Consider the following 14,168-nt stretch of genomic DNA (forward strand, 5'->3'; position numbering starts at 1 on the left):
ACCGCTGCCATTGTTGTTGTCATTGAGCTCTCCAATGGCGGAAGTAAAAAATGAATATGCGCTTGCCCATTGGTGCTAAGAACAGCAGGGCGGGTGCAAGCGATGTGACGTAATTGGCAGACGCGACTGTCAATCAAAATGATTCTGTTTGCCGTCTGATGAATGAAAACGTTATTAACAGATTGCAGCATGGGTACAATACAGTACAGCTCAATACAACAACAGTCAACAGTGGACTGGAGGATGCAGACCAGAGAAAGACTTTCGTCTTGTTTACATCAGGGTCCCCCATTTTCAATTCATCATATTTCATATCTAAATCATATAATATCTCATTGCTAAATATATGCAATATATAATCTAATAATCCAATAATCTAAATCTAATATATAATATAAAAATGCTAAATGCATGGGTATTTTATTTTGTCTTTAATGTTAGCTTGCAAACTCAAATACTGTCTTGGTAAGCCTCATAATGAATTGTTTGGGGAAAAAAAGAAAAACATCGTGATGCGTATCGCGTATCGCCGAAAGGTCAGAAAATATCGTGATATCATATTTAGGCCATATCGCCCAGCCCTAAGAAGGACCAAGCCCCCTAACACAGCGCAAGGTATGGACCAAGCACGTCACTGTTATGGGCAAGTCGCAGTAGCACAAGTCACAGTGGAACAGTAATATCATGCTTTTCCAGTGTTTTACCTTAAACCAGAAATTGGTTACAGGCAGCCATGTTGGAAGAAGCGTCCCGTGGAAGGCCTCTAGCGACCGTTCTTGTTCCATCTTTCTCTCCCCTCCAGGACGACCAGCTGAAGGTGATCGAGTGCAACGTTCGTGTATCGCGCTCCTTCCCTTTTGTCTCCAAGACTCTGGGAGTGGACCTGGTTGCCCTGGCAACACGGCTCATTATGGGGAAGAAGCTGGAGCCCGTTGGCCTGATGAGGGGAACGGGGATCGTGGGTGTCAAGGTAACCAACCAACCAATCGCCTGTGGTTAAATCCTTTTCATTAGAAGAGACAAGTATGCCTTCTTCGACGTGAACGTCAATCTTATATAAGGTTATTTTGCTTAAAGGGGACATGTTATGTAAAGAAAGGTTTAAATCTAAGTTAATGATTTATTTCCCAGCACCTTTTTTTGTATTGAACACAGTGTTTTTGCTGGATGTAGCAACACAAATGTTTTATGAATGATTTCCTTCCCTGCCTGGCTACCCCACACCCAACAGTAAAAAACCTTTACAAACTGGTTTTGTAAATTACAGAGACGGCGTTCCTGGCTCCATAAAGCACAACTAATTGATTAATCAAAGCTAATCAATTGTTTGTGACATCACATAATTCTTAACATCTTGTTAATCTGGAGAGACTTCAAACCCTGGACAGCAAGGAGTCCAATTTTCTTTCCCCAGCACCTAAATAACATATCCGATCATCTAATCCATACAAAAGACTAAGTTAGGCAAAAAATATCTTTCATAATATGTCCCTTTTTTAATACCATGAAAATGTACAATTTTGGAGTTCTAAGAATTTCAGTTGCAATTTCTCATTGCAATTTTATTTATTTGCTCTTCTCCAGGTGCCTCAGTTCTCCTTCTCTCGGCTGGCGGGGGCCGACGTGGTTCTGGGCGTGGAGATGACCAGCACCGGGGAGGTGGCCGGCTTCGGGGAGAACCGCTACGAGGCCTACCTGAAGGCCATGCTCTCCACTGGCTTCAAGATCCCCAAGAAGAATATCCTGCTGTCCATTGGCAGCTACAAGGTACTTACTGTACATCTACTACTGAACCATGGTGCTTACTGTACAACTACTACTGAACCAAGGTGCTTAATGTACATCTACTACTGAACCAAGGTACTTACTGTACATCTACTACTGAACCATGGTGCTTACTGTACATCTACTACTGAACCATGGTGCTTAATGTACATCTACTACTGAACCAAGGTACTTAATGTACATCTACTACTGAACCAAGGTACTTAATGTACAACTACTACTGAACCAAGGTACTTACTGTACAACTACTACTGAACCAAGGTGCTTAATGTACATCTACTACTGAACCAAGGTGCTTAATGTACATCTACTACTGAACCAAGGTACTTAATGTACAACTACTACTGAACCAAGGTACTTAATGTACATCTACTACTGAACCAAGGTACTTAATGTACAACTACTACTGAACCAAGGTGCATAATGTACATCTACTACTGAACCAAGGTACTTAATGTACATCTACTACTGAACCAAGGTACTTAATGTACATCTACTACTGAACCAAGGTACTTAATGTACAACTACTACTGAACCAAGGTACTTACTGTACAACTACTACTGAACCAAGGTGCTTAATGTACATCTACTACTGAACCACGGTGCTTATGTACAACTACCACTGAACCAAGGTACTTAATGTACATCTACTACTGAACCAAGGTACTTACGGTACAACTACCACTGAACCAAGGTACTTGGTATCCTACAACCACTACTGAACCATGGTACTTGGTGTCCTACAACCACTGAACCGAGAGAAAATGAATACCCCAACAGTGTTAGTCAGTTCAATTTAATTCAGTCTATTCAGGAAGTGGGTTTTCTCCAAAATTTGGATTATTAACACATTGGGTGCCATGCAGTATGCCCATCTTTACCACTCTCTGCCAGTGCTGTAACCCTATGGAGTGGCTCACCTTCTTTGCAGGGCTATAACTTTTTAAATATTATAGCTATATCGACATTACTATGGCCCATTTAACATTGGGTATATATCGTTCCGGATGTGGGAACGTTATATTTTTCCATTCATACATTGTCGTGTTAGTACCGTCGAGAATATAAGTATGTTTTTAGACTGTATAGCAGTAATTCCTAAAACGCGCGTTATAGGCCCTGACGCGTATTATACATTATCGATTGCCGTTTCGTCCCTATACACGCTATATAAAAAATGTCAAATGCATATGATCGCTATACATTATGCTCCATCATGCGTGAAGGAAAGGGGGGGGGGGGGTCGTTTATGATTCATTGATTGTCACTAACGGCTTTCTTTAGTAAGACACCATACGTTGATCGGACGGATTGCAATGAAATAAATGGACAATCAAGCTGGAAATAACGTTAGTTTCCTCTTACCTCAGGCCGATGTGTCTGGAGAAGGAAAACTCCAATTATTTGACGTCGATCTGCTAGATCCATTTTCCGTTTGTATGACGCAATAAACACCGAAAGCATATTGATTCTTGCGTCTCGAAAGCGATCCCATGCATTCAAGGTATATTGATCCACGTTACAAGATATCTCTGGCGGAGCTTTCCCCCCGATGCACCGAGTGCCACTTCCGGTTTAGAGTGGAGTGTAACTCGCCCGAAATCCACCAGGCGGCGGTATTGAGGCATTGCAATATCAGACAGGGTCCAGCTGGCTCCCGGAGGCTTCCTGGATGAATTATGAATGCATGGCGGCCAATAACGAGTATACTCGTTATTGGCAATTAATGTGTTAAGAACCATTTAGCGCAAGAAGGTTGTCCATGTTTCAATGTATTGTTGTCAAATAAACTGCAGTATCGAGGAATAAAACACATTGACGTGGTGGTGGTGGTGGTGGTGGTGGTGGTAGACTGTCTGGAAAACACTGAGGCTCTCTGATCGCAAAGTTTAAAAATCCTTTATTGAGTCATGGATGACCGACTAGGTCTTCATAAAGGTACAAAAGTACAAACGGACAAAGCTGGTTACATAGTAATGCAGTAACTGACTGTCTCTACATCTTCTGTGTTTTGTAGAACAAGAATGAGCTTCTTCCTACAGTCCAGACTCTGGAGAGTCTGGGATATGACCTGTACGCTAGTCTGGGCACCGCAGACTTCTACACTGAACATGGGGTCAAGGTACTGCCATCCTTCATATAACTCTCTCTGTGTACTATATAACATTAAATGATGGGTATTAGATTCAAATGTATTGTCATCGTACAGCACAAGTACAGAATAACTCAAATAAATTGTCATCTAACCAGAGTGCAAAGGTAACGGTAAAGTGCATTAACAATACTGGTACAAGTGATTAAACTGGAGTGTGTGTATATATAAATGAGTACTGCCGAGTAATAATGCTAATCTGATGCATGTACAGTATTATGTACAGTGATACATGTATAAATACACTATGGTAGTAAGTAGGGCTGTCCCCGACTAAGGATTTAGATGGTCGACTAGGATTGGCCAAAATTTGCCAAATATATTGGTCGACTTAAAAAAAATAAAAAATAAAAAAAAGTATAATATAGATTTTTAATTTTTTTTATCATTCCATTTGGGCTGTGGGGGGTGCTTAATGTCTGAAGGAGTCGACTGAAGGCTTCTTGTCCTCTGCAAAAGCATGCAATTGGTCCACTGATGTAGGGCTGGGCGATATGGCCAAAAACTTTATCGTGATAAAATAATACAATTATTTTCATATAACTCTATATCGATAATTATCGTCGATATACATTTCTGTCGAGTTTAATTAACTTCTTATGCCCAGCGCGACGGGCTATTAATAGACTAATAGTCCTCCTTAAAAAAGACAAAGACCCCAACGAGTGCGGTAGTTATAGACCTGTAAGCCTCCTCGGAACAGATATCAAACTGTACTCTAAGGTATTAGCCATCAGATTACAAAAGCATATGACGTCTTTAGTTCACCCGGACCAAACTGGCTTCATAGGAGGCCGCCTGATCACTGAGAACATAAGACGTATACTGCACGTACTTGATGCCGACAAAGAGGATACCATACCTAAGGCGATACTGTCCCTGGATGCTATGAAGGCCTTTGACAGGCTGGAATGGTCGTATCTGTGGGCAGTGCTAGAAAGGATGGGGTTAGGAAAAGGATTCATCGATATGATTAAAGTATTATACAAAGACCCATCGGCCATGATTATAACAGGCACAATCATCTCCGATATCTTTCCGGTATCGCGCTCAGCCAGACAAGGTTGCCCTCTTAGTCCCGGTCTGTTCAATCTATCATTAGAGCCGTTAGCACAATATATAAGACAATCCCAATCCATAGAACCTATCGTAATCAAGGGCACACAACAAAAAATTTGTTTATATGCGGACGATGTAATATTGTTCATGAAAAACCCCAACACCACATTGCCTCATCTGCTCAAGTTGATTGAGGACTTTGGTGATTTATCGGGATTTAAGATAAATTGGCCGAAGTCGGCTTTCCTTCCACTTAACACCCCTGCAAAAAAAGATACAACCCTCCCAGGACAGATACCGATGGTAAAACATTTCAGATGCTTGGGAGTGGAAATATTCCCTACCATAAGACAAACGGTGAAGCACAACTACACAAAAATCCAAAACAAAATCAAAGACGACCTTGATAGATGGGCAAAACTTAAGAACACAGTACAAGCACGGATATCAATAGTTAAGATGGATGTACTACCTAAAATCAACTTCTTCTGTTCAATGCTACCGTTACCCCCTCCAGAGGGTTACTGGAAAAGATTACACTCCTCCACATACAAATTTATTTGGAATAACAAACCACCACGTATAAAAAGATCCACCGCACAGAGAAATAAAGCAGATGGTGGCATGGCATTTCCAGATTTTTTCCTATATTTTAAGGCGTACTCATTAAGTCCATTGACAACATGGTTTGACTCCCAAGCATTAGCATCTTGGAGGAAAATAGAAGAAAACATAGTAGCCCCACATAGACTGAAGGACATAGCACACACTAAACTACCAATCAAGCACTGTGAACGAAAATTTGGCCCCATAATTACTCATGCGATCCGGATATGGCGTGAATCACAAAAAAAAAATCCTATCCCACAAGAATGGCACAACCATACTCCCTTATTCAATAACAATGCTCTCTTAATTGGAAAACGACCTATAAGATTCCCTATATGGGAAAAGCAAGGCATACACTCATTAGGGGATATTTTTAACAAACAGGGTTTTTGTAGTGATAAAGAAATACGCAAAAAATTTAATCTCACCAAGTCCACATGGCTTTTTCACAAACAGTTAGAGCTATGTTTGAAGTCTCACGGTGTTCCATTAGACAGACCAATTGAACACCACAGATACCACAAATTCTTCTACTCAAGAGAGACATCGAGAGGTTTTGTTTCAGAATTTTATCATCAATTACTAACGTCCTCGTATGAAACCCTCCAACTTGACTCTGTCTGGAGGAGGGATATACCAGACCTGGAAAATGACTTTGATTGGCAAGGAGCCTGGGCAAATGTCCGACTTACATCAAGGAACCCGGATCATCAACAAATCAATCTTAACTATATTCACAGGACATACTTGACTCCTATAAGACTGTGCCGAATGGGGCTCAAACAAGATTCCAAATGCACCCAATGTACAAATGGGGACGAAGGGACATTTATGCACATGTATTGGGACTGCTCACCAGTTAAGGCATTCTGGAAAGATGTGACCCAACAAATATCAAAACTCGTATCTTGGAATATACCTGTACACCCCTCGGTATTGCTGTTGAATGATGTTTTTGAGTTTGCAGTGAATCCACAGCTAAAGAGATTGGTTTTATCGGGTATCACAGTAGCCAAAAAGCTGATCGCATCACGCTGGTTTCAACCGGAAAAAATGTGCCGTAAAGTTTGGTTTCTTACATATCTCGATGTAATTTACCATGAAATATCTACAGCAAGAATTCTGGGTCTCAATGAATCCAAAATGTCAATGTGGTTAGAAGTGGTGGAGAGAATAAAAGCTAGCTTATAATGGTAGTGTCTGGTTAGGTGCGAGGGATAGTGGAGGTACTTCTCAAGGTGGGGTCCGGGAGGGGGGGTTTCGAGCTGAGCATACGTATGTAGGGTTTTTTTTTAGATAACAGGTATTATGGGTATATCTTATATAAAACAACTAACCAAAATGTGATCTCATTGGATGTGCCCTGACAATTAATGCTTGTATATCTTATCGTGTGTTGTCATGTTTGTTTATATGTTTGTTTTAAAAAAGAATAAAAAAATAAAATACAAAAAAAAATAGACTAACTTTTTTGATGCGGTAGAACGAAGCCGTCACTAGGAGACGAGTTGGAGCCGTCGCGTGTCGAGCGAGCCAACCCTTTGAGAAGCGTTGTGGTCCCGGCTTGAATTCTCCATGAATGTGTCCAAGTCCATAATCCATATAAATCCATTTAGTTATATCCAACACAGTCTGAATGAATGTTTCTTCCTTGTGATTATGCCGCGTGATTATTTTCAAACCACCAAAACTGAATGTCTTGTCTCGAGTTGATGTCGTCATCAGTCTGCGCACCTTCTACGCAGTACACACACGGCCCAGTGCATAGATTATTATATTCCACCAGGGGTAAACCTACCGCCACTGGATCATATGCATAGAATGGAACACTGTTTGGTCCAAGCTTGGAAAATCGATATATCGAAACTTTGCGACCACGTTTCATGTTTATTTCGAGGAAATAATTTATCACGATGATTATCGTTATCGCCCAGCCCTACACTGATGGATACATCTTGATATTTGTCTAGTCTAGTGTGTTCATTAGATGGGTGAAATCCTCTTTCTGTGCCTGTTTTCGTAGGCAGTTAGCCTCTGGTATGCGTGCCATTAGCGTTAGCCACGCTTCTAGGCCTCTTTTCTTTTGGAAAAAATTATTTAAAAAAAAAATATATATATATATATATATATATATACCGGTATATATATATTTTGTATTTTTTATATTCGACTAAGAGGTTGGCCAGTCGACTACGGCTCCTTTCGGCCGATTAGTCGACTAATCGATTAATAGGGGTCAGCCCTAGTAGTAAGTCATACTGACCAGTGGTGTAAGTCATACTGGCCAGTAGGTAAGGGATATATACAGATATAGATGTAGTTAATATATACATACAGGTATGTAAACAGGAATATATTGAGGTATATTCAGACGGGTGTGGATGGATACAAATATGGTAAATATACATATATAAAAAATATATACAGTATTATTGCACATGGCTATCATATTTTTTTTTATTATTATATTTTAAACAAACACATAAACAAACATGACAACATAAAATTAGATATACAAGCATTAATTAACAGTGCACATCCAATGAAATCACCATTTAGATAAATGTCTTATACAAGATATACCCCTAATACCTGCTATCTAATACCCTACACACATATGCTCTCGCTCGCTCCCCCCCCCCCCGGACCCCCCATTGGATAATCCATCCATTATCGTTCGCTCCTAACCAGGCACTACCATTATATGCTAGCTTTTATTCTCTCCACCACTTCTAACCACATTGTCATTTTGGATTCATTGAGACCCAAATTCTTGCTGTAGATATTTCTAGATAAATCACTTCGAGATATGTAAGAATCCAGACCTTCCGGCACATTTTTTCCGGTTGAAACCATTGTGATGCTATCAGCTTTTTAGCCGCTGTGATACCAGACAAAACCAATCTCTTTAGCTGTATAGGTACTGCACACTCAAAAACATCATTCAGCAGTAATACAGAGGGGTGTACAGGTATATTCAGAGTTAAGAGATTTGATAATTGCTGGGTCACTTCTTTCCAGAATATCTTAACTGTTGGGCAGTCCCAGTACATGTGCATAAATGTCCCCTCGTCCCCATTTGTACATGAGGAGCATTTGGAGTCTTGTTTAAGACCCATTCTGTTCAGTCTTATAGGAGTCAAGTATGTCCTATGAATATAGTTAAGATTGATTTGTTGATGGTCCGGGTTCCTTGATGCAAGTCGAACATTTGCCCAGGCTTCTTGCCAATCAAAATCTATTTCCAGGTCTGGTATATCCCTCCTCCAGACTGAGTCTAGCTGGAGGATTTCATACGAGGACGTTAGTAATTGATGATAAAAATCTGAAACAAAACCTCTCGATGTCTCTCTTTCATAGAAGAATTTGTGGTATCTGTGGTGTACAATTGGTATCCTTAATGGAACACTGTGAGCCTTCAAACATAACAATAACTGTGCGTAAAAGTAATATGTGGAACTGGTGAGGTAATTTTTTTTGCGTATTTCCTCATAACTACAAAATCCCTGTTTGTTGAAAACATCTCCTAATGTGTGTATGCCCTGCTTTTCCCATCTAGGGAATCTTATAGGTCGTTTTCCAATCAGGAGTGCATTGTTATTGAATAAGGGAGTATGATTATGCCATTTATGTGGGTTAGAATATTTTTTGTGTGTTTCACGCCATATCCGGATCGCATGAGTAATAATGGGGCCAAATTTCAGTTCACATTGCTTAATTGATCATTTGGTGTATACTATGTCCTGCAGTCTATGTGGTGCTACTATATTTACTTCTAAATTTCTCCAGGATACTGATGCTTGGGGATCAAACCAGGTTGTCAGTGGTCTTAGAGTGTACGCCTTAAAATAGTGGAAAAAATCTGGAAATGCCATACCTCCGTCGGCTTTGTTTCTCTGTGCGGTGGATCTTTTTATACATGGTGGTTTGTTATTCCAAATAAATTTGTATGCGGAAGAGTGTAATTTTTTCCAGTAACCATCTGGAGGGGGTAACGGTAGCATTGAGCTGATGAAGTTGATTCTAGGTAAGACATCCATCTTAACTATTGAAACCCGTGCCTGTACTGAGTTTTTAAGTTTTGACCACCTGTCAAAGTCGTATTTTATTTTATTTTGGATTTCTATGTAATTGTGCTTCACCGTTTGGCTTATGGTAGGGAACACTTCAAACTCCCAAGTGTTTAACCATTGGTATTTCTCCTGGAAGGCGTATATTTTTTGCAGGGGCGTTAAGTGGAAGGAAAGCCGACTTTGGCCAATTTATCTTAAATCCTGATAGGTCGCCAAAGTCATCAATCAACTTGAGAAGATGAGGCATTGCGGTGTTAGGGTTTTGCATGAACAGTATTACGTCGTCTGCATATAAACAAATTTTGTGTTGTGTGCCCTTGATTACGATTGGTTCTATGAATTGGGATTGTCTTATATATTGTGCTAAAGGTTCTAATGATAAATCGAATAGTCCGGGACTAAGAGGGCAACCCTGTCTAGAAGAGCGTGATACCGGAAAGATTTCGGAGGTGATTATACCTGTTGTAATCATGGCCGATGGGTCTTTGTATAATACTTTAATCATATCAATGAATCCTTTTCCTAACCCCATCCTTTCTAATACTGCCCATAGATACGACCATTCCAACCTATCAAAAGCTTTCATTGCATCCAGGGACAGCATCGCCTTAGGTGTGGTGTCGTCCTTGCTGGCATCTAGTACGTGTAGTAATCGTCTTATGTTATCAGTGATCAAGCGGTTTCTTATGAAGCCAGTTTGATCCGGATGAACTAAAGACGTCATATGCTTTTGAAGTCTGATGGCTAATACCTTAGAGTACAGTTTGATATCGGTTCCGAGGAGGCTTAAGGGTCTGTAACTACCGCACTCTGTGGGGTCTTTGTCTTTTTTAAGGAGGACTGTTATGAGTGCAATATTGTCGTTTTTATGGAAGTTCCCCTCCTTGACTGAGTATAAAATCATATTAAGTAATAGGGGTCCAATTATGTCCCAGCATGAGAGGTACATTTCTGGTGGGATACCGTCTCTTCCTGGAGCCCTACCACTTTGCATTTCGGATATGGCCTTCCTGAGTTCCTCTAGTGTGATAGGTGTTTCTAACTGTTTAGCGTCATCCTCTGAAAGTTTGGGGAGGTTAATTTGATTAAGATATGTGTCCATTTTGTTTTGATCGAAGGTCGTTTCTGATTTATACAAGTTGGAGTAGAACTCTTTGAATGTCGCGTTTATTTTTTTAGTGTCTTACAAGTCCTTGTTGTGCTTTAATGGTAGTTATATCTGCAAATTTTGCGTTAACTCTTAATCGCATAGCTAGTAGGTGACTTGGTTTGGAACCTTAGAGTAATACTGTTGTCTTGTGCTACGTATTTGTACTTCAGATTGTTGTTTATAAATGGCGTTAATCTCTTTTTTTAGTACATTAACTTGAGTTTCCAGTCGAACCGAGTCGTTGTATTGTAAAGAAGTAAATAACGTAGAGTAAAGCGTTTCCAGTTCCGCCAGTTTTGTGCATCGATTCTTGCGTATTTTGGAGGAAAAGCTATCAGTGAAATCCTTGATCATTCCCTTTACCGACATCCATAATATTCTATGGTCCGGCACCGATTTCACATTCTCTAGTAGGAATACTGAAAGAGCTTTTTTGAGTTGTGTAATGAATTCCTTGTTATTCAGCAGTATTGTGTTAAATCGCCATCTTGGGGCTCGGGATGACAGTATACCAAATTATCCTTTTAGGAGTAAATAACAGTGATCTGATAATGCATTGGATACCATCTCCACGTCATAGTTATCAAATAGTCTCGGGGTTGCAAAAACATAATCTATTCTGGAAAGTGTTTTATGCCTTGCTGATCGACAAGAGTACTTCCGGGTCGTGGGGTTGAGTGATCGCCATAGATAATTTACACCTGTATTCTTCGACCAATCCTTTAACGCATTAGATGCATTTTTTTGTTCGTTGGAAAAGGTGGGATAAGATTTATCCAACCCAGGATCCCAGATTGCATTAAAATCCGCACCAATTATAAATTAGTATTCTGGAAGGTCTAACATTTTTCTGGTAAGTGTAGTGTAGAAATTAGCTTTGTATAGATTTGGGGCATATACCGCTACCAACGCTATTTTCCTATTCTTGTGTATAATCTTAGCTATGGTTATCCGACCATCTGCATCAGACCATACTCCCTTCAATTCAATATTCAACTTCCGTTTCACGACTATAGCAACTCCACAGGTTTTCGTTCCAAAGGAAGAGTGACTAATGTTATGGTATGTGTTGTCCGCTAACGTAGCTTTGTCTCCCACTAAAATGTGCGTTTCGCTTAAGAGAGCCACATCAACCTGTTTGTTTTTCATCAATGTGAGCACGCTTTTGCTTTTATGTTGATTATTTATTCCCCCAGTGTTCCAGATCATTATATTCAAACTAGCCATAATCTATACATATTGTTTTGTAGTTGTTGGTAACACTTCTGGAGTGCGAATTCACAATGGATTTACATCCCACTATTGAGGTCCCGTTGAGAGCCGAGCATAAAAACATACATATATACAAATAAACCCCTGATCCCCCCCTCCCTTACAGAGCCGTACAAGGTACCTATTTGATACCTCCTTCGCGTACAACTTCTTCCTTTCCTGCACCTCCGGTCAGCCCAGAATGAGTAATTTATCCTAAGCTTTCCTATGTATACCATAGAATCTATACTTTTAATTAATAATGCACATGGCTATCATATAGAGTTATATGGATAGACTAAAGGATAGATATCAGGCTGGACTACGTAACAAAACAAATGTTCAAGGCGGCACCATCACCAGGCATCTATCATGTGAATTAGAAGGAAAACAACATTGACAGTTTAGATGACTTTGTAATTAGTTTGTTGGCAGTAGGGCTGCAACTAATGACTAATTTGGTAGTCGACTAATCTGCCGATTATTTTTTCGATTAGTCGACTAATCGAAAACCAATGTAAACAACAACAACATTTTTTTTTTTTTTTTTTTTTTTTTATAATTACCTATCTTTGTGAAAGTGGCTTCTCAGCTCTGGTCCAGCTGAAGACAGAGCAGAGGAACAGATTGGACATTGAGCATGACCTCAGAGTTGCTTGTCTACCATCACCCCAGACTTTGAGACTCTTGTCAGGACCAAACAACAACATCATAACATGATGATCCCATAGCAAATTAAAATAATGACTCATGAAACATTTGAATTTGGATCTTTAAGCCACTTTAAATGAAAATGTATTTGAAGAACAATACAGCAATCACTCATAACAAGATAAATAAATTAAATAATACAAATTAAAGTGGAAGTGTACTTTAAATAACTTTTGTTTGCTGTGTGTGAGAGGAGTCCGTGTGTGTGTGTATGTGTGTGTGTCTTACTCTGATCGCTGTGTGAATGAGAGGAGTGTGTACTGTGTAATTTGTGTGTGTGTCTTACTCTGATCGCTGTGTGAGTGAGAGGTGTGTACTGTGTAATTTGTGTGTGTGTGTGTGTGTCTTACTCTGATCGCTGTGTGTGAGTGAGAGGAGTGTGAATGTGTCTGTGTCTTACTCTGATCGCTGTGTGTGAGTGAGAGGAGTGTGAATGTGTGTGTCTTACTCTGATCGCTGTGTGTGAGAGAGAGGAGTGTGAATGTGTGTGTGTCTTACTCTGATCGCTGTGAGTGAGAGGAGTGTGAATGTGTGTGTGTCTTACTCTGATCGCTGTGAGTGAGAGGAGTGTGTGTGTGTCTTACTCTGATCGCTGTGTGTGAGTGAGAGGAGTGCGTGTGTAATGTATTGTGTGTCTAGTCTGATCATCATCTCCTGCAGGGGAACAATGTTTTCAATGTCCAACATTTGCTATGGGATCATCATGTTATGATGTTGTCTGGAACCCTGAGAAGCCACTCTCACAAAGATAGGTAGTGCAAAAAAAAAAAATTATTGACTAATCGACGCAACAATTTCTCGTCGACTATTTTTTATAATCGACGTCGTCGATTATGTCGACTAATCGTTGCAGCCCTAGTTGGCAGTCTTATGGAAACTAACAAACTAACCAGAATTATATGATGAGGCAAAGTCTGTATCGTCACAGAAACCTTGAGAGAATTATAGATTGGACCTTTTAACACTTTGAGCGCCACGCCTGGTTTTCCGCTTTACCGCTTGAATGCCACCATCGGCGCCAATGTTAACGTTAATATCGCCTAATCTATGTTTTAAATTATGGCTATGTGTCTAATCTGCCCATCGCATTATCAAATACTATTTTCCAGTCAGTGCTGTGAAGACAGATTGTTTTTTTATCGCGTCGTTTCCGTTTCAGAGCAGTTAGAAAAGCCCCCGTTTTGATATAAAAAACAGCTCATTCTGGAGCATTCTATGAAAATCGTCTTTTAGTGGAATATTCCACAACGTTGATATTCATCTGCCTTTTTATGAATCGTTTTCAAATAAACGCTAGATGATCAATATTATACGTGCACGCAAGCACATTATGGCCGCGCACTGATAATTGCTCCGTTGATTTCCTCACAGAGTTTTA

At 40.0% G+C, this 14,168-nt stretch overlaps 1 protein-coding gene across 1 annotated transcript in view; it reads left to right on the top strand.

Moving 5' to 3' along the window:
* cad (carbamoyl-phosphate synthetase 2, aspartate transcarbamylase, and dihydroorotase) overlaps nt 1-14,168 on the top strand; it is a 192,844-nt gene that overhangs the window by 93,357 nt on the left and 85,319 nt on the right. The window contains exons 24-26 of the mRNA XM_084315379.1: nt 803-970; nt 1,585-1,767; nt 3,803-3,907. Of these exons, the coding sequence (XP_084171505.1) occupies nt 803-970; nt 1,585-1,767; nt 3,803-3,907 (456 nt within the window). The remainder of the gene's footprint in view (nt 1-802; nt 971-1,584; nt 1,768-3,802; nt 3,908-14,168) is intronic.

The sequence above is a fragment of the Notolepis coatsorum genome (assembly GCF_963971535.1).
Source record: "Notolepis coatsorum genome assembly, chromosome: 5".
NCBI lineage: Eukaryota > Metazoa > Chordata > Actinopteri > Aulopiformes > Paralepididae > Notolepis > Notolepis coatsorum.